Below are 20,934 nucleotides of genomic sequence, written 5' to 3'. Positions count from 1 at the left end.
CACATACTCAGCTTTGTTACACGCCACCCAAGCACGCGATCTCCTCAACTACTGTATCGATTTGTCGCCACTACTTCATCCAACGCAACTCCTCCATTGTGCACCTTTCCCTGTAATACAATAAGTTAGTGTCTTCATAACTCATCTTTCCTTATAATATGGGAAGCCAATATCACTAAATTATAATATAATTTCATCAATTAAAATATTTTATTTTAAATAACAACTCACAATTCATTTTAACATATAATTTACACTAATAAAATTTTATTTTAAATTACTTTTAAACATAAGAGTAAAATTGTTATCTTACAATTTTATCAATTAAAATATTTTTTAAAACTTTTCTCTCATTTTTCACCATCCTTTTCTTAATCTAGACAATTTCACTTTAACCTCTCTTTTTCCTCACATCCACTCATTTTCACTTTTCCAAATCTATCTTCCAATCTAAACACAAACTTAATGTCTCTTAGTGACTAATTTTTAGACTTTAAATGTATAAGAGAATAACTAAAGAAAGGAAGAAGAAGAACCACCTACCATGGATCTTTAGTGTCTTGGAAAAAATAACAACCTTTTTGTAAAAACAAAATACTTCAAAGATTAATTAAGGATTGTTTATACCTCTTGTAATATATTTAATAATATATTTTAGATTTATCTTCACATGTGAGATCAGATGCTCATTCTCACTAAAAAGTAACGAAGAAAGAAAAGAGAGAATAAATGTTAAAAACAACTTATTCATTTAGTATCAAGATAATGTTTTTTTGTTAAGCAATTAAACATTTTTGGAGATTAGAAAACTTTAGAAAAATTGAAAAAAAAATCACTAACATGACTTGTGCTTTATCTATGAGTGTAATTATCATATTTGACCTTAATCTTAATGAAGATTATTAGTATAATGGGATCTTTTGAATGCACTTATTCTTTTGATTTGTATCTTAACCTTGGAAGTTTGATGAATTAAATTTTCTTCAAAATATCTATATAATTTTTCGATGTATTAGATTTCTTTATTCCACTTTAACGAGTATAACCTCAATTTCTTTTTAAATACTATCCACGGTTATGTTTGAAATTTAAGATACAATATTTTTCTTGAAAATGCATGTGGGACAAATCATTTTTGACCAACTTTTAAATCATGCACGTAGTGGCGACTGTTTGTTTTTTCCTTTTCTTTTAATTTTTTTTTCTTGATCTCACTTCATTAAATCAAGACATAATATTCAAACTACAAAGAAGCTACCTTCACTTAGTTTGGTTCATGAAAATGAGTAAAAATGTGAACTCATACAATGAATTATAATTACAAATCTAGTATGCTTGTTCGCATTTTTTTTCTTCTAACAAAACATATCACATGACTTATCTTGAAACAAATTAATCCAAAATAATATTAAAATGCCACGTGCCACTCCTCCAAAAATAATAATATATAAAATTAGTAAGAACTTAGCTTAAAAATGCATTTTTATTTTGAAAGAACTAATTAACCCAAAATAATACTTAAAGAACTTTATAGAATTGTAACGAGAAGAAAAAAGGTGGATTAGGTCATGCTCACCAAGTTGTTTGGGTTGGTGAGAAATAAATAACAATAAAAAAAAAAACTCTTATCTATGTGCTTTACGAGAAACAAAGACCTTTCACCTTTGATGTAGATGATGCACACTAAAGGACAATAAATTACATATTATACTAAAAGAAGGACTACAAAATAAAATATAATTTACTATAACCTTTGTGTCAAAAGTATAATATTGCCAAAAATGAAGGTTCCCTTTTTTTTTCATCTCTCACTGTGTGCATTTCTTTCAAGAATATAGAAAAATCAAATTTCTGACAGATGTTGAGTTGATTAACAAACTAGAACAACCTTTATTATTTAAATAAGTTACATATTATAAATTCTATACCAGTTAAATTTACTTAAAGGAATAAATATTTTTCCAATAATGGATTTTATTCTCTACAAAAAAAAAATCTAAATATGTCACCATGCTCTCAAAATCGATTTTAATACTTGGAAATTGATTTTTCTCTATTTATTTATACCAGCACTGAGTAGGTAAGATATTTTCTCTCTTATGCTTAATTTTCACCCTCTTAATTAATAAACTAATCATAGATAATTAATGTAAAATACTACCTTATGTGCCTTTCTGTTTACGCTGACTGATAGGGTTGAAAACTGAAACGAAATACAAATTATCTTACCGTAAAAGTGCTCTTTCCTCTCTTAACCCATTCTAAACGCGCTTTCTCTTTAAGCTTAAGCAAAAGAGAAAAGGATTTTTAGTACGAAATTGAGACACTCTTATTATTTTCTAATTTTACCATATATGTTTGAGAATCAACCCATTGCATTTATCTTTAATATCTTATATTATTCGAAAATTTTGATTAATTAAGTTTAAAATTATTTTACGATGAGATTAGAAAACGTGAAAAGAAGAATGTGATTATGTGACGCGCTTCCATCGTTCACCAGTTCAACTCTTTCCCTCTCATCCACGTCATCTCAAACCCCACGTTGACTTCTCTTTTCTTCTCAGAACGCGGTAGTTGTTGAATCAAATTGAAAAATCCAGAACCATAATAAGGCCTCCGCACAAAGATCTAATTCTCATATTTCACAGTTTCACGATTACACAATTTTACAAACACCTTCGATTCATTGTTCAGTCCCAGAAAACGAGGTACCAACCATGAACGACTTGATCTCCGGTTCCTTCTCTCGCTTCCGCAGCGACCCGGCCTCCCCGGACCGCCACCACGTCATCGAGATGTCCGGCGTCGGTGACGGACACGCCGGCGGGAAAGTGAACCTCGACAAGTTCTTTGAGGACGTGGAGGGGGTGAAGGAGGAGTTGAAGGAGTTGGAGGGACTGGCGCAGAGTCTGAGGAGCAGCCACGAGAAGAGCAAGACGCTGCACAACGCCAACGCCATCAGGGACCTCCGTTCGCGCATGGACGGTGACGTTTCGGTGGCTCTCAAGAAGGCCAAGCTCATCAAGCTCAAGCTCGAGGCTCTCGACCGCTCCAACGCCGCCAACCGGAACCTGCCAGGCTGCGGACCCGGTTCCTCCTCGGACCGGACCCGGACCTCTGTGGTCAACGGGCTGAAGAAGAAGCTGAGGGACTCCATGGAGAACTTCAACGAGATTCGGCAGCTCGTGTCGTCGGAGTACCGGGAGACTGTGCAGCGCCGCTACTTCACCGTCACCGGCGAGAATCCCGATGATAAAACGCTCGATCTCTTGATCTCCACTGGTAAGGTTTTTTTTTCGGATTTATTTGTTTGTTATCGTTACTGAGTAACCACCCTCCGTTGGCTAGCTGGCTTTCCAGCTTTAGTGGGGTCTAAGCTCTCCGTATTCGGTTCAGCAGCCAGCTCATTACTTTTCATATACTCTTCTAATGTTATATGGTCCATTCACCACAAATCGCGGACCATGATTCTAGCTTAATAAATAGTCTTGAGTTTGAATACTAGGTATGTATCTAATACTTAGAATGAGAGATTTTTTATGTGTTGAGTAATCTTGTTTGGGTTGAATAAGATTGTCTTATGTGGATGATAAACCAGTGTGGTTTCTTTATCACTGTTTGAAGGGAAATTATACTTGGACGTTATATTTATACAACAAAGAGAGATACAAGGAGGTAGAGATGAAAAGAGGAGTTTGAGTTTGAGATATGATTACTGAAGTGAGAGAAAGAGATAAATAATCAATAAAAAAAGAAAGCAATAATGTTAGAGAGAAGTGTTGTGAATAATATAATTGTTCTCTGAATCTCTAAGATGTTAAATCAAGTTGAAATTCGATAACCAAGGATTTCGGTTTCTCAAGGAAGTTCTTAGTTTAGACTCTTCAGTTGTATGGTGTTCGGTTCATTTTCAGTTGGGACTCAGTTGATTTTGGATATATATTAAAAAAATTGAAATAAAATAGTAAATCTACTAAAAAGAGACGAAAATTTAATAGCAGGAAATTTGGGGTTTCAAATTCTAGTCTACTAGAACATAATCATGATTTGTTTCTCATTTTATCCATCATGGCTTCAAGTGAGTTAAAAAAACTTGATGAAATTAGTGGATAATTTATTGGACTTCGAAGTGGTTTTTCAAATTCAAGTTTGTGAAGCGTTATTTTGTCCTGGTGTTCAGGTTTGGTTCAATTTTGTCTAAATCTGATTTGATGCAAGTTTTGGATGTCCTATAGTAATATGTTTGTCACTTTTATGCAGGTGAGAGTGAGACTTTCCTTCAGAAGGCCATTCAAGAGCAAGGCAGGGGTAGGATTCTGGACACCATCAATGAGATTCAAGAGAGACATGATGCTGTCAAAGAGTTGGAGAAGAGTCTCAAGGAGTTGCACCAAGTATTCCTTGACATGACAGTATTGGTGCAACATCAAGGTGAACAATTGGATGATATTGAGAGCCATGTGGCAAGAGCTCAATCGTTTGTGCACACTGGAACTGAGCATTTGCAGACTGCACGAAAGCACCAGAAAAACACCAGGAAATGGACCTGTTATTGTATCATACTTCTTCTGGTGATCATCTTGGTTGTGGTGCTCTTCACTCTGAGACCATGGGAAAAAAGCAGTAGTGGCGGCAATGGTGGTAATCAGTCTCCACCAGCCCCAACAACACCTTCGCCTCCACCTCCTGCTTAGTCTTAGGGATTAGGATCTATAATTCACGAAACATACTTGTTTCGTTTACTTTGATTTGAAGATTGAGCTTTATATTTTGGGATCTAGCTGGGTGAGGGAAACATGCATTGGGCTGTGCTTTCAAAGAAAATCTGTTGGGGGTGAACAACAGTTTTATTACAATCCATGGAACAGTTGGGCGGTTAATCTGGGAAGGAAACGATTGGTTGTTCTGTTGGGGTAGATTTTTGGAGATCATTATTTTGAGCATCATATTCTTTTTCTGTAAGTATTTTATCAGTTTCAACACTTGTATTGCTGACTGATGGTTTATATATTTATATATATATAAAGGGATCTTTGCCCAAATATGATGTAGTATCTTACTCTCCCCTCATACTATCTTATATCATCGTTACACTTCTCTTCGTGAGGGTCCAATAGGCAGAGCTGTATCGCAATTATTCCAATTGAGTAGTATACTAAGTTTCTACTTTAAAAACTGTATCTGCAGTTGCAATTATAAGACAGAAACTCAACTCCGTTTCAACGGAATCTGTTGATATTATAATCACCACAAGTTTACAATGTCCACTTGATCAAGTACTTTTGTAACTGTAAGATATTATTGAACTCAACAAATTATGAGGGGCATCTCAATGTACATCTCCGTAATTGTCTTAGGTGTTGCAAGTGAAAAGAAGTGAGTGGAAAATGAATGAAAACTTAAAAAGTCTATTTTTTTTTAGTATGATATCAAATAGATTTGTTGTTTGTTAGATATATTAATTTATTTTCTATTTGATTGGTATTCGACTATTAATTAAGGTCAAGTTTTATATATATAAATATGTTAAAGTTTCATATTATGTTAATATATATAAATGGACGTGAGTTTCATTTTATAGAATTGATTTAGACTTAAAAATACGATAAATAAGAGAATTTAAGTATATGGTTTTATTTTTATAAATCACTTTAGAAAATGAAGCCGTAAATTCTGGTTTCTAATGTCCTTTAGGTTAATTTTTTGAGGGGTGAGTGGGGAAACGAACTTGTGAATGTGCAGCATAATAGACATCTGTAGTGTAATATATCTATCATGGTTAGGTTCCAGTGACGAAACTTCTATATGTTAAAATTCTTGATTGACTTGCTGATTGGGGTCACAACGAAGTTACGTTCGAAACTTCCATTCCTAGGATCGTTAACAGTTGGGACTGCTTGTAACAAAATACTAGCATTAGTTTTTGCTAAACCAAAATCCCTTTTTTTTTTCAAATATTTTCTCCCTTTTGAGCCTTCTATTTCTGCAGTATTCCACCATTGCCCTTTCCTTGGTTCCCAAATTTCAAGACTGATTCACACGAAATTTCCCACAAACCCATTTCTCCAGTCCCAACCTCCTTTGACCCGTTATCACCTTCTCTGTCTGCTACCATTCCACACATTCTTATTTTTCTCACATATTGTAAAGCCACCATTTGGGCAAGACCCATCAACTTTGCATATAATAAAACCGTGTTTTTCTCATTATTTCTTACCCAATTAAAAATTACAAACCATCTTGCAATTTGAACCAGTCTTCCCCACTTTCACCAAAATATTATTATTATTAAAGAAAATTTCAAACCCTTCGTTCCAAAGCCTCTGCCATTTATATAGCCATATACAAATTTTCTCGATACATATATACACTTTCATTCGGATAATTTTCTCTCATCTTATAATTCTTTTCACTTCTTTTCCTCCATACATCACAACCTTAAAATGAACGACTTGTTCTCCGGCTCCTTCACCCGCAACAGCGACCAAGCCTCGCCGGACCACCACCACCACGTGGTCGAGATGGCGGCGGTGGAGGGCGGCGTGAACCTGGAGAAGTTCTTTGAGGAAGTTGAGCCGGTAAAAGCAGAGTTGAAAGAGCTAGAGCGTCTCCATGAGAACTTACGTGGTTCCCACGAAAAAAGCAAGACCCTTCACAGTGCTAATGCTGTGAAAGAGCTTCGCTCACGCATGGACGCTGATGTAGCACTGGCTTTAAAGAAAGCCAAGCTCATCAAGGTCCGGCTCGAAGCTCTGGACCGGTCCAATCAGACAAGCCGAAACCTGCCTGGTTCTGGACCGGGTTCTTCCTCCGACAGGACCAGGACATCTGTGGTGAGCGGATTGAGGAAGAATCTGAAGGACTCCATGGACAACTTCAATAGCCTTAGGCAACAGATATCGACGGAGTACAGGGAAACCGTGCAGCGGAGATATTATACTGTTACCGGAGAGAACCCTGATGACAAAACCATCGACCTTCTCATTTCTACCGGTGTGTATCAATTTTCAAATTTTTGTTTCATATATGGTCGTGTTTACTTTTTTCATGTTTTTGTGTGTTTGGTTTATAGAATATTAAGGTTTTTTGATGATCAAACATTAATTAGAATCTTAATAACACATAATTAAACAGTATCCATTATAATTTCACCTATAAATATATATATATCAACCACCAACTAAACATTTATCCTTTAGATATAATATATGTTTGACTTTGTTTAGGAAACACATATAATTGATATTCGAAGACATGGTACAAGATTTGAAACACGAAACGAAACATGAAGTTAAGCGTTGTACTTGTTAACTATGTTGGAACAGGTGAGAGTGAAACATTTTTGCAGAAAGCGATTCAGCAGCAAGGTAGAGCGAGTGTGATGGATACGATCCAAGAGATTCAAGAGAGGCACGATACAGTGAAAGAGATAGAGCGAAACCTGAAGGAGCTGCACCAGGTCTTCCTAGACATGGCTGTGTTGGTGCAGTCCCAGGGAGAGCAATTGGACGACATCGAGAGCCATGTAGCACGTGCCAACTCGTACGTGCGAGGTGGGGTCCAGCAGCTCCAAGTAGCAAGGAAGCACCAGAAAAACACGCGAAAGTGGACCTGCTATGCCATCATTTTGCTCATCATTATCACTTTGATCATAGTTCTCCCCATAGTTCTAAGAAATTAATTGTTATTATTATTCCTCCCTCTAGTGGTGGCTGCCAAGAACGTGGACCGGTTCAATCATCGTTGTTATTATCTTATTATAGTCAAGTCTCGTGTAATGTTTTTGGTCATGTTTTCTAAATTTTCCACGTTGAATTGGTACCTGTTTGAAGATTGAGATGTTTTGGTCGGGTTTCTAGAAGGCACGAAGAGGAACTCGCAGAAGCAGTTTTATGGAGGTGGTATATTCTTTTGCAGATATCTATGCATGTATATATTACCTTGTTATCTGAAAATTTATTAGGTAGCTTTATGAGTGAAGTACTATAGTCATTGTTTTGTTTGTTCATTTGTACAAAGGAGTTGCACCATTATTCATAGCATGTTGCTTTTAGCATATTCCTTTCTCCTTTATTGAACCATTTGATTGGTGATTCATGGATTTGGTTCACATCTTCGACGAACTCCATTCTTTAACTTCTCTTTCTGAGTTACCCACATCAATAACTCATCCCTTAAGATTTCACTCAACCTTGTACATGTTACATAAAGATATGATAATGAAATAAATAATTTTTATGATGATTAAAAGAGACTTTTTTTTTATGTTAGTTCTTAACCAACATAAATACCGTTGATATAAAAAATTTAAACTTTTATGCCTTAACATTGTCGCTATCATTCACTTCTTATTTTGTCTCTTCTACCTCTTCGTTGTTGTATTTGTCAAAAGATTCTATAAATCAATAATAATATAAAATAACCAAGTACTCATATCTTTTCAGATGACTAATTTAATATATCAAAACCTAAAAATAAGAAAAACCGAAACAAAGCGAGGGAAGGGGACTCCAAATGGTCACTAATTAATTAGAGATGAATTTAAACATTAATTTCTTAAATAATCAAAATCTTAATATCTAATGTTAATAACTAATTTAGAGATTAATTCACAAACTAATAATAACTTTTTATTCATTGAGACTTTTTTGAATACCAATCATTTTAAATTTATAAATTGATATATAAATTAGTTACTATAGTGATTAATTATTTTCAGTCTTTAAAATTGGTTACTATTTAAAGATTTTATTATAGTGTGAGAGGAAGAGAATTAAAGATTCTATATCACTTACAGTGAACAACCGATATAATGTTTGTTTCTTAAATTTAAAATAATATACACACTCATTTTCTATATCGATTCCAGATATAATCGATATAAATTTTTTTATAATTTATTACAAAATCGTTACCTATCCATTTTCTATCCTGGTTCTAGTGATAATTAGCACAAAAAATCTTATCATATTTACAACTCTGTCAACACGTTACTTATCATATCGGACGAATTATAGTCCGTTTAAAAAATTGTTATAAAAAACTAATACAAAACATAAAGTAGAAAATGTGTGTTCCCATTTGTAAGTTTAGTATGAAATAAAAAAGATTATATTAAGCATTGAATATTTGAGTCTTATATCTATCCAAGCCAAATAAAATTAAATAAATTTAAAATAATCATTTTATTATTATAAAAATATATTGAATATTAATTCATCAAGTACATAACCTAAATTTAATTTTTAAATATTAGTTAGTTAAAATGTAACATTGTTATATGTTTTGTCGACTTTAACACAACGGAAAAGATTAATCTTTTCAAAACATAATAAAATTATTTTTAACCTATTTTAGTAAATAAATATTTGGATTAGAGTAAGATTAACGACAATAACTAACTTTAATAAAATTCACATAATATTAAACAGTAATAGAGTTGACTTAAAATTATACTAATATCATGAACCTCTTAACTATGGATTAATGTAAATTGAAAGTGTACTATTTTTTAGAAGGAGCTGCCTATTTGGAACCGTCTATATGACCAAAAGTAAAAGTCAATGTACAGTTGTTGCATGATAGTAACATAGGTACACGCACTATATATATATATATATATAATATTATGTAGTCATTGAAAGAAAAGTATATTATTATAATGTATTTAAATAATTCCAAATGTCCTAAATATTTTTAAATTCTAAAAAATTTCGTTCTCAATAGCGACGTATCTATAGAATTATATCTAGAAGTAGTTGAGAATTTTCAAATATTCGTAACAATTATTAAAAGGAAGTTTAACTTAAACTTAATAAGAAAGAAAGTTGTCTAAAACTTACTTGTAACTAATAATTTGTACCATGAATTATGATTATACTCTACATTTCACATAGTAAACGAATTTATAACCACCTTATAGATTACGTAGATTTTAGCTTAAAATTTGATTATCGAGTTTCTTGAAGCTATCTTCCATAACTAAATTCAGCAGACCTGCACCATCTAAACAGATATGAATCTGCATGAAACACCAGCCAAACCATTCATAGGAATTGCTACAACCAACCAAATATAACCCCATAAAGAACACCTACAACCATCAAGATCCAACCAAGATCTTTGATCCTTTCCTTACCGAAAGCTTCCACATCTTCTGCACCAAAAGCCAACCAAGAAAGCTTCCAAGATTCATTGAATAATCACCAAAGAAACATCCTACAAGCCTAACAAAGCAAGTGCAAGTCATTGGTCATAGATTCTTTGCTTGGAGCATAAGACAGTAGGTTCTTTTCAAAGGGCAACCTTCCAAGATTATCATCCAAGATTCATCTAGTAAGAAAAACATCAACTGTTTTACTAAACAATAAGGATATGTGAACATATGCATATTTTTGAGTCACAATTCTTCTAAATATAACGTTAGGTTAAGGAAGAAGTATGTATCCCCTCCCCAAAAAATAAAATCAAGCTTACCTTGGCCATTTCTGAGTGCAAGGCTGCCTTGAATGTCCTGTATATTTGTAAGCATGAACAAGGATGCTCAAGATAGGCTGTAACATGAAAATAAAAAATTAAAGAGAATGATAAATAATAGTAGCCGACAGAAGACAACATAGAAACAAAAACAGTTTGCTCATTCCAAATTGGTAACAATGAAAAATGCTCATACCTGAATAAATTTTCAGTGTATTACTTATGATTGCTTTAGTACTATTATTAAATACATTTCTTCTACAACCAATGGGATAAATATGATTGATTTCCAGCATCCATCAAATTGATTTATGACCAAAATTCTGAAAGCATTCACTTGAAGCGACTAATATATATGTTATATACATTAGCACAAAGGGGGTTGTTTGTTTCAAGGCATGATATCATGTTCTTTCTAGGAATATAATGACTAAGAATTTTATTCCTGTGAATATTTAGAATACTGTTGGATAACTTTTAATATGTCTAGAAAAGTGTTTTAAATAAAAGTGAAAGGCAGAGTATACCTTGTTTCTGGCGGTAGGGATGATTGTCGTCCAAGTGGTTTTTGTCCTTGTCAACAGAGGAAGCTTGAAAGAAGGAACATCTGGAGGACAAGTGAACAACTCGTTCTTGTCAGCAAGGATGATAGTCCACAGCAAGGAATGTAACTGCTTCTACAAATTGGGATTCTCGTTAATCCTAAATAGTTAGTTTTACATTTTTAATTTCTAAATTTTAAAGTAATAGATCAATCAGTTATTAAAAATCAATCCTACTGTGCCTTCTATACTGCATTCATTACTTTTCTAAGGACAATCAGCATAAGGTTTTGTGACTTTTGGTTTTGATCTATTTTCCCTTCAATTTCATTACAGTACTACAGTTATCATAAAGTCATGGACCCAAATTAACGTCCAGTATTGTCAATAATGCAAGGTATAGTTGGTGTAAGCCAATATGACCAGCAAATGACAGTAAATGTGAGGAAGATCACATTACACAGATTTAGATGAACATAAACAACTTTGTGGGTAAATAAATGATCAATCCCATACCTCAGATGCTGACCCTAAACACCATTTCCATGCTATCAACATTACTTGTGTTTTGATGAATTATGGGAGGAGATAAAGTCCCCTTATCCTGCAGCTAGATTCAGTCGTAAGGGCCTGCCTTGAACTTCCTAGAACAGTATATTACACATACAAAGACAGTGATTACACAGTTAAATTAACATCACAAGATGAACTCAAACTATCAAAACAAATCAACCAAAATTGTTCATACCACTCCATTCATAGAATTCAAAGCAGCCTCTACATGCTCAGCAGTTCGAAAAGAGACAAACCCATATCCCTGAGACTTCCCACTGTTCCTTTCGTAGATGACTTTGGCACTCAGGAAGCCTGGCAGCTCAACAAAGGCATCTCTAAGACACTGTGAAGTCACACCCCAACCAAGGTTTCCAGCATAAATCTTGTGAGGGCTGTCTACAAAGCCTCTATAGTTTGAACCCATTACTCTCCATTTTCCTTTTCTGGGTATTTCTGCGACGTTTACCTTAATAATCCTACCTCCAATTTCCTGTTCATCATCACAGCCATTACCATCACATGAATTCTGTTCACTTGTATAGCACAATAAACAACTGGATTAGGATGACAACTCCTCACAGAAAACTGAGTTGGCATAAAAAGCTTTTCATGGCCCAGCAATGGCATTTATGGCCTTTGATATTTCCTAAATCAAGACCCAACATCATAAAAAAAGATGATATATATCTCGTAGATAATGATAAAAAGACATGGAAAACTGAATTTTGATCAAACTATTTCATAACCAGGCCTTGATTATGCACCAAGTTATAACTCTAGTCCCTAAGTCCGCTTCCATCTTCACCATCTACAAAAGATAACTGAATTACCACCAATATGGCATAATAAGACAAAATAAACTCAAACTCTAATTCCAAAATACTCACGTTCCTTTGATTTTCCCATCAAAGGTTACAATCCGACCTTTACCTTCATTCAACAAAACAAATTCTATCTCATAATACATATAAATAGAATAGTCTAGATAGTAGCAAAATGAAAGAGAACCCTCCTTTGACATCTGGACTACTTCATTTTCAACGAATCACTCATCTGAAAATTTTCGACATTACAGTATGAGTAAGACTTACAGAGCCATCAAACATTCGAATTGCACATTCAGCTTCCTCCACGCTCCCCATTGTAACAAACGCAAACCCTCTACTTCTATCCGTAATGTCATCATACACAATCTACATATTCAACCACAAAAATGACAAAAGAGTCACAAACACAATCCAAACTATTATAACCAAAACACCCCAAAAACCAAAAACCTTAAATCTACGTATCAAACCATCCAAATCGAAAAGGGTTTCAAGAAAAAGAAAAAACTAAAAAATTCACAAACCTCAACAGATACAACATTGCCAGCCTCTCCAAACCGCTGAGCCAACTGAGAAGAGGGCAACGAATAAGGCAAGTTTCCCACAAAGAGTCTCGCTGAATGGTTGAAGAGTGAGGCATTTGGCTCTGTTTTTTGCAGGGTTTCATCCTGTATGGGGTTTTGAGTGTCTTGGAAGGAAACCAAAGACAGGGGAAGATGGCAAAGTGAGATCGCAGAAGAAATGGAAAATTGTGGCTCGAAGTTTTGAGGTTTGAAGGATATGACAGTGTGGGAGAAGTTAAAGGATAGTGAACTGTTGAAGATAAGGGAAGAAGCAGCCATGGAAAACCAATTTGCAGTATGAACGTTCCTCGGTATGTTACAGGTTTGGAAAAAATAAGGAACTATTTGTAAGTGTAACTATGTGGACCTTAAGATTCGAATGGATATGTTGCTTGTTAGAATTCGCTTTTGAAATAAACATTTAGCTTGGAATAAAATAAACATTTATTTTGTATAATTAAAATTTATAATAGATAAATAATCTTAATTATATATGACTTATATTATAATTGAAATTTATTATACACAAATATTTTTTGAATACACAAATTATATTTTATGATTATGATAGATTATTTTATGTAATGATATATTTTTTTTATTTTTCATTGCCGATAATTTTATTAAAATAATATTCTCTCTTCATTGATGAATTATTAAGGGTAATTTTGTAAATAATTAAATTTTTTTGATTATGTAATATTAATAAATTTGTTTTTATCCCTACACATTTTTAATGTATTTTTCTTACTATATTTTCCAAAATTTTAGTTGTAAATATTGTTTTACATACGTTTAATTATTTTAACTAGGTTTCTCACTTTTTTTTTTGTCTTAATTGAGTTTTTATTTTTAAAAGTTGAAGCAATTAGGTCCTTCGTGTTAGTTTTGTACTAACATAGTTAAAGAGGGTGTCACGTGTCCGTTTGCAATTTTTTTTAATTTTTTAAATACTTTTTATGTTTTTATCTTTTTTTTTGTTTTTTTTAAATAAAAAAATTGTCATGTGTCAAACTAGCATTGTGACACATGACCACATGTCATTGCATTAGTCTTAATTTGATCTCTGTATTTTTATTTTGTTTCAATTTAGTCTTAATTTTTTTTTAAATTAAACTATTTTGTCCCTCCCCAAATTCAAACAAAATTTCATTTATATATAGATCTTTACAAATATTTTTAACAAGATTAAGTTTATTTGTATTTATATTTATTTAATTATATAAATGTTAATTATGTTATTAAAGCAGTTGTGAATAAGGATGAATCAAGAGTGTCAGTGTTTGATAGTAGATCAGAGTTGTATATGATCAAGTCAGCTCTGTAGTACTTCAAAGAGGATGAAAGATTATGTAAGCGATATCGGGAAGACTTTAGTTTGAAGTCAATGCTAGCTAAAGTTTTGGAAATAACTTATAAGAGTTAGTGGAAGACATTTGGGAGGTCAATTTAGTTTGACAGATACAAATTGTTTGATCCGATATAAAAAAGATCCTTAAAAGATTAGGTTTGACGATTAAGGAGTTGTTTTAAGAGTAGTGGCTAGACCAATCTACACTCTTGAACACTAGAGAATTTAGTGTAAAGGCAATGTTTTCATTCAGTTAAGTGTTGATGATAATATCTCGATCAAGCTGGGTGTTTATGATAAGAAAGAATGCAGAGAGCATACTTTTCTTTTTATTTGATGAGTTAATTTTCGAGGATAAAATTTTTTCTTCTTGGGAAGAATGTAAAGACTTAAACTATGACAATTTAGAGGTGACAGTGGTTTAAAAACAATGAAACTCAGTTATTTTTAGTATTAAATGATTTTAATATAAATAGTTTCGTTATGGACGAGTTTCATTATTTTAAAACATATCATCTCTCTAAAAATCACTTTTCTAGAGTTATCTGACTTCTCTCTTAGAGTTCTCACTCCCTGTTCATGTGTTTGAAGATCAGAGACCGCCAAAGTGATCTCCGCAGCGAGATCTTCAAGTCTAACTGATCAATTTCTCAAACAAAGTTAGTTGGTTTTCTGCTCCTCTTTTTAGGTCTATTGCTTCTCCCATGTTAGCCCTTTTTGTTTTGCATGTAAAGTTTGAGTCTTCTATAAGACTCTCTTCTGATTAGTGGTCCTAACGATATATCCTGATCGTGCTTTTGTGGTTCATAGGAATAAATAGACCTTCCTAAGCATTTGGAGCTATTTTAGGCTTTCTAGAGCGATTTAGTCATCTATCAAGTAAGGAAAGCTAAATTACCCTAATTTAAGTGTATGATGTGTTGAGAATCTGAGTTGCATGTTTGAGTTGCTTGAAATTGATTAAAATCCCCTAGTATTGGTGTTTGTGCTGATGAAATATGGCATGTTGAGTTGAGTTAGGGACTTTGAATCATTTTTAGTGATTGAATGTTGAAATGTTGGTATACTGTGTGATTGAGATTGCATCTAAGGTGAATTGAGTCATTCATTCATGTTTAATCTAATGGTTGGTTGTTTTAGACATGTACATTTTCTTTTGCATAAACATTTCCCCACTAATAGAGCTCGAGAACAGTACCAGCGGCAACACACAATGAAGTTTGATAGTAGATGACAATACATGACGGAGCTCGACGGTAGGACATGGTAGGTCTCTTAGGGTCTCAAACATCTTATGGGCTTTCTTAACTCTTTGATAATCCTCTTTAGCTTCTTTGGATGCTTGAGCTTGTATCTCTTTCAATTTGTCCAGAGTTTCTTAGCATGATTTTAGAGTCGTGACTACCATCAAAGTTCTTGCATATTGTCTTCTATCACTGTCCCAATACCAAAATCATCTTGCAACACTAAGTTAGTGAGGAAAAGAAAAACCAAATTGATGAAATGTGAAGTATATTAAAATTGAAATTACCCTTTTGTGCTATGCCTTTATGAAGCGTGAGATTATACCTAGCTCATACTTATTCCCTCTTAAGTCTAGTATAACATAGTTTATAATATCTTTGTTTTAGTTAGCATAGTTCTTTTAAAAATTTTGTTTTACAATTTCTAGCAACTAGTTTTGTTTTTCCTTTTAATATGAGATAGTATAGTTTTTGGTAAATCGGTTCGGTTTGGTTCGGCTCGGCTCGATTTGTTTCGGTTCGGTTTGATTGGTTTGGTTTGGTTCAGTTTAATTTAGCTAGGCTCGGCTCGACTTGTGGCTCGTTCAGCTCGACTTGGTTCGGTTCGGTTTGGTTTAGTTTGATTCGGATCGAATGGATTTAGTTTAGTTCGATTCGGTTTGGCTTAGCTGGACTCGATTCGATTCGGTTTGGTTTAGGTCAGTTCGGTTCGATTCGATTATGCTAGGCTAGGGTCAACTCGTTTGGCTCGGGTCAGCTCGATTCGTACGACTAAGTTCGGCTCGACTTGGTTCAATTTAGCTCAGTTTGGTTCGGTTCAATTCATTGTGATTCGGCTCGGCTCGGCTCGGTTCGATTCGATTAGGCTCAAATCAACTCGGCTAGTTCAATTCAGTTTGGCTTGACGCGATTTGGTTCGGTTCAACTCAGCTCGGTTAAGTTCAGTTCGATTCAGATCGGCTCAATTTGGTTTAATTCGGTTCAGTTTGCTTAGGCCTCGCTCGACTCGTTCAATTCGATTTGGTTAGGCCGGGTTCGGTTTGTTTAAGTGCAGTTCGACTCAACTCTGTTCGATTAGTTCGGTTCGATTTGGTTCAGTTCGGTTTGGCTCGGTTCGATTCAAATCGGCTCGCTAGGCTTGTTCGGCTCGAATCAGTTCTGTTCGGCTCGGTTCAGTTCTGTTTGATTATGTTCTTTTCGACATAGTTTACACTATCGTTATCACGTGACACTATGTTAGTTTGGCATGTGACAATTTTTTTAATTTAAAAAATAAAAAATTAAAATTAAAATTATTAAAATAAATAAAAAAAAAAACTACTAACTGGGACACCATTTTTAACCGTGTTAATGCATAATTAAGGACAAGACCTAATTGCTCAAGCTTTTAAAAAAATAGGAATCTTTAAAAAATAGGAATCCTGAGACAAAAAAATGTGAATAAAAAGTTACGAGAAATAGAGACTATGATTAAACCAAAATATTAATATGACTAACTCCATTGTCACTTCGTGCCAACATGGAAATTGTATCTGACGTTTTGAAATTATTGTATTGTGGTGTCGATTGTTGATGCGGATTGAAATTTGAAATATTGGTATGTTTATTTGTTAATAGTTTGTAATTTGGAGTTTAGGTTTGCTAATACTTGCATTTTCAGTTGAAATTGTATTTGATTTTCCTATTGACCTATATCTGAAGATAATTTATGAGCACGTAAGCAGTTGCTGTTAACTTGGACTATTCAATAGACTTTTGTTAGTCTTGGTTCATTCAATGAAGAGAGCAAAGTCCTTCACATTTTGGTGTCTATGGAGTAATTTTCCCCATGATTTATCTATTGTAAAATGTCAGGTCATGTAGAAAATCCTAAAGCGAACTTATCTATTGCGGTCAGCTCCTGCTACTGAGCCCACAATTGTTGAGGGTTTAATCAGCCAGGAATAGGAAAACTTATCACAAAACTAACTCTTTTTTTTAGGTTTCCTCTTTACCTTAACTAGCTTTGAATCTATAAAACTTTTGGTTTAATCTTTGTATAGTATGTTTAAACATGAGAAAGTCAAAATATATACAGACAAATACCATTACATTTTTTTTAAGGTTATGAAACTCACAGTCTGTAATCAGCGGATTGTGTTGTGTGCTGTTACCATATGTTTATATGTCTGTGTACCTTTAGATGAACAGATCATGTCTGCTAAAAAACATAAATGAGCGTAAAAGAGATATAGAAAAGCAGTAAAACTGTCTATCCTTAACATAAAAGGATAATGTTGTATATATTAGAATTCGTTGAGATCTGGCAAAAGAAATAAAAAGTGTTTATGGAAATGTCTAGTCCTAAGATCTTCATTCGTATCGGAATTTCCAGCTTTTTTAGGATTATACACCGATGGAAAAGGTGGAAAATGTTCACAAAAAAGAATGTTCCTTCTGTACAAATTTGCCTCGAGTAAACTATCCTACTTTCTATCATAGCTTGATTTACAGCAGCTCATTCAAGCGAGAGGTGAGGTTTAGAAAATCATCCTCGTTGCATGGAATTGTGAGGCCACCCGTTGGATGATCATATCCAAATTCTTCTTGAGCTTGGCATAGTAAATGTTGAAATGAAGGTTGGTTCAAGTATGATATTGGAATCACAAAGCGTCTCATGTTAACTCCAACATAGACTGCAAGATAGCCTTTTGGGACTTCAACTCCCTTGCGAGTTGCTTTGGATGCTGAAAATGATCCCTGTCTAACAATACCTGGGATGCGGAAACCCATTGTTTTTATTTCTCTCACAAACAAACAATATGTTGTGTGATGTCAAACTCTTTGTGAGGATGAAATTTTGGAATTCTGATGCTTCAGAATGCGAATGACTTGTGTTGCTTGACGATTCAAAACAATAGTGTATATATAGTCCCTAATGAGAAGTCTGTAAATGATTTTTGGGAAGGCCATGATGGGGTCCAAGGAGGGACAGATATCACATGGTATTGTCTTAGAGACCTCATTCAGGGATTAATGAGGATGCATGCCATACCCCACATTCGACCTTCTAAGAAAGTGACAATCCACATTAAGTTAGATGCATTATCAAAGCTGAAACCTAATCTTGTTCACTGATTAATAGACATGTAGTAGACATACTGCAGACATATCACTTCTTTGTTTAAATATGACTATAATGTTGTTGATTTATGCACCTTTCTTGTACCAACTAATACAAGGGTGAAATAAGCAACCTGTAAATGTTGAGGATTGAGATATAACTCTGAAGCAGTGACGACCAACATTGAATGTGTGATGAGACACTATGACCCACAACATCTATGGATGCCAAAGTCTAACAACAAAACGTGATATTTGCACACTGCCCTTAATAGGTGTAATATACTAAACACGATACATCTTTCTATTCTGGAGACACATGTAATAATTCGAAGACAGCATCATATAACTTGTCTATGATTTGGCCCCGTTATTCCAGTCTCATATCTCTCCTGAATCAATAATTCATCTATCAAGTGGTTTCTCCGATAGCCTTTTATCTCTATATATAATTCATGGCTGCACACGTTTAGAACCAACACAGATCATTCACATCCTAAAGCATTCAAAATTCAAAAACTTAGTTTCAAGAATTTCTCAAAACCCTTTTGTTCTCGAATTTCTCACACGGTTAATACAACAATGGGCTTTCGTTTACCCGGTATCAGAAGGACTTCATCTGGGAGAAATCAATCATCTTCAAAAGTGTTGGATGCGCCAAAGGGATACCTTGCAGTCTATGTCGGAGAGAATATGAAACGGTTTGTGATTCCTGTATCACACCTGAACCAACCGCTATTCCAAGACTTGTTGAGTCAAGCTGAGGAAGAGTTTGGATATGATCATCCCATGGGTGGCCTCACAATTCCTTGCAGCGAACATGTCTTCCAACATATTACTTCTTGTTTGAATGGACAATAAATCTCAATTTTTGAGGCTGACATAGATTAGTAGTAGCATTTTTGTACAATAGGAATATTCTCATCTTGTAAAGTTGTCTCTTTCCTGAGAATTTGGGAAATGAAAGACCATCCAGTTGACAATTTTCTTTTTCTACAATGAGAATGAATTCAACTGCTAAAGCATCTCGGTTTAGTTTTTTGTTTATTAGTTACAATGTTTCATTCAGTGCAGTAAATACTAGACTTTGTTTTAAAACTATAGAAAGTAGCAACAAAACACCTGATTCTAAACAAGGGTAGAACAGAGTGTCTTTCTAGGATCAAAGAGAAAGATAAATTTATTTGGGACAAAATTAAAGTAGATTATATTTAACAAGTACAGATTCAATTTTAAAAATTTTAGATACCATACCCGAAATCAGAATTGAAGCACTTTCTCTGCTACCCAATTGTGCAAAATATCTCTTGGATTCCTTTCCTGGACATACATGACAGAATCGGTACCTAAACTGAAAGATATGGATATGAAGAGTTTGGAGCTGTGAACCCACCTACAAACTATATAAGTCGGGCAAAGCCTGACCAAGAGATCAAATGCGATCACATACGCCAAATCAAACTCCTCGAGACCCAAAATTTATGTTCTTACCGCACTTAATAGACATTCTAAAAAACATGGTTCAACAGGACCCTTTAAACCTCTTAATTTTGGAATAGTCTAAGCCTAGGTCTATGAGACAATATCCACCTATCATTATTTGGTATTATGACTATTATTTATGATGATATATCATTATTTATTATTAACTACTTGAGTTTAGTATTATTTTAATGATAGTGTTTATCCTATAAATAAAACTATTATTTTTTAAGGAATACTTACTTATTAATCATCCTACTCACTACTATATTCATAAAAAATTTAAATTTTTTTACTGATTTGAGTGTTAAAAGAGTCGGGATCTTTTCCTCTGAATATCAAGGAATTTCATTCTATATTCAAGGAATTGTTAGAATCTTACCACTTGTTCGTAGATCTACACTTAAAATCCTGGTAAGATACAGTAGTATTTATGTAATTCTTGTTAACTAACTGTTACTTTTCAATATCAAGTGTTCTGAATGTAATAGAGAAAGTAAGAAAAAAAAAAATCAAAAGAGAAAACAATTTAGCCCCAATATATATTCCTCCTTTTAAATTTTCTACACAATTTGCAGTAGCTATATTTCTTCGTAAAACTTAGTTTCTTAAGTGTTTCAAAATCAGCATTGCCTCTGGAATACTTGGACTAATCTTCATTTGATTAGATTCATTTGCTTGTAAAAGAAATTGTTATTTTTGTTGGGCAGGTGTGGATTCTGTGAAAGTAGATGCATAAGAAGGGAAAGTGAAGAGAGCGGAGGAGAAGTGTTAACATCATGAGGAGGA

At 33.8% G+C, this 20,934-nt stretch overlaps 3 protein-coding genes, 1 long non-coding RNA gene and 1 pseudogene across 5 annotated transcripts; 3 read left to right on the top strand and 2 right to left on the bottom strand.

The window, feature by feature from the left end:
• Positions 1 to 2,496: 2,496 nt before the first annotated feature.
• Positions 2,497 to 5,250, top strand: LOC108326100 (syntaxin-121). Its single transcript, XM_017559372.2, has 2 exons — positions 2,497 to 3,285; positions 4,264 to 5,250. Exons 1-2 carry the CDS (start codon positions 2,721 to 2,723, stop codon positions 4,695 to 4,697), a joined length of 999 nt encoding a protein of 332 aa, XP_017414861.1. The 5' UTR covers positions 2,497 to 2,720; the 3' UTR covers positions 4,698 to 5,250.
• A 656-nt stretch (positions 5,251 to 5,906) lies between these two features.
• On the top strand, positions 5,907 to 8,097 carry LOC108326101 (syntaxin-121). Its single transcript, XM_017559373.2, has 2 exons — positions 5,907 to 6,996; positions 7,329 to 8,097. Exons 1-2 carry the CDS (start codon positions 6,447 to 6,449, stop codon positions 7,682 to 7,684), a joined length of 906 nt encoding a protein of 301 aa, XP_017414862.1. The 5' UTR covers positions 5,907 to 6,446; the 3' UTR covers positions 7,685 to 8,097.
• A 1,735-nt stretch (positions 8,098 to 9,832) lies between these two features.
• LOC108326103 (33 kDa ribonucleoprotein, chloroplastic-like) lies at positions 9,833 to 13,359 on the bottom strand (annotated as a pseudogene).
• Positions 13,360 to 13,793: 434 nt separating this feature from the next.
• On the bottom strand, positions 13,794 to 20,198 carry LOC128196028 (uncharacterized). Of its 2 annotated transcripts, none has more exons than XR_008248111.1 (3): positions 19,918 to 20,198; positions 17,679 to 17,761; positions 13,794 to 15,753 (listed from the first exon to the last, which is right to left on the bottom strand). It is a non-coding gene; the product is annotated as an uncharacterized LOC128196028 (long non-coding RNA). The 2 variants fall into 2 exon arrangements; XR_008248110.1 differs by having other exon boundaries at positions 17,679 to 17,758.
• On the top strand, positions 19,042 to 19,688 carry LOC108325240 (indole-3-acetic acid-induced protein ARG7-like). Its single transcript, XM_017558277.2, has one exon. It carries the CDS (start codon positions 19,246 to 19,248, stop codon positions 19,522 to 19,524), a length of 279 nt encoding a protein of 92 aa, XP_017413766.1. The 5' UTR covers positions 19,042 to 19,245; the 3' UTR covers positions 19,525 to 19,688.
• Positions 20,199 to 20,934: the final 736 nt, after the last annotated feature.

The sequence above is a fragment of the Vigna angularis genome, chromosome 3 (assembly GCF_016808095.1).
Source record: "Vigna angularis cultivar LongXiaoDou No.4 chromosome 3, ASM1680809v1, whole genome shotgun sequence".
NCBI classification, from domain to species: domain Eukaryota; kingdom Viridiplantae; phylum Streptophyta; class Magnoliopsida; order Fabales; family Fabaceae; genus Vigna; species Vigna angularis.
This window is presented reverse-complemented; position numbering and strand designations above follow the sequence as displayed.

Excerpts from the sequence above, each read along its gene's own strand:
- LOC108326100 (XM_017559372.2), top strand. The coding sequence starts at position 2,721 with ATGAACGACTTGATCTCCGGTTCCTTCTCTCGCTTCCGCAGCGACCCG. Across the intron at positions 3,286-4,263 it reads CGATCTCTTGATCTCCACTG|GTGAGAGTGAGACTTTCCTT; the intron begins GTAAGGTTTTTT and ends ACTTTTATGCAG.
- LOC108326101 (XM_017559373.2), top strand. The coding sequence starts at position 6,447 with ATGAACGACTTGTTCTCCGGCTCCTTCACCCGCAACAGCGACCAAGCC. Across the intron at positions 6,997-7,328 it reads CGACCTTCTCATTTCTACCG|GTGAGAGTGAAACATTTTTG; the intron begins GTGTGTATCAAT and ends ATGTTGGAACAG.
- LOC108325240 (XM_017558277.2), top strand. The coding sequence starts at position 19,246 with ATGGGCTTTCGTTTACCCGGTATCAGAAGGACTTCATCTGGGAGAAAT.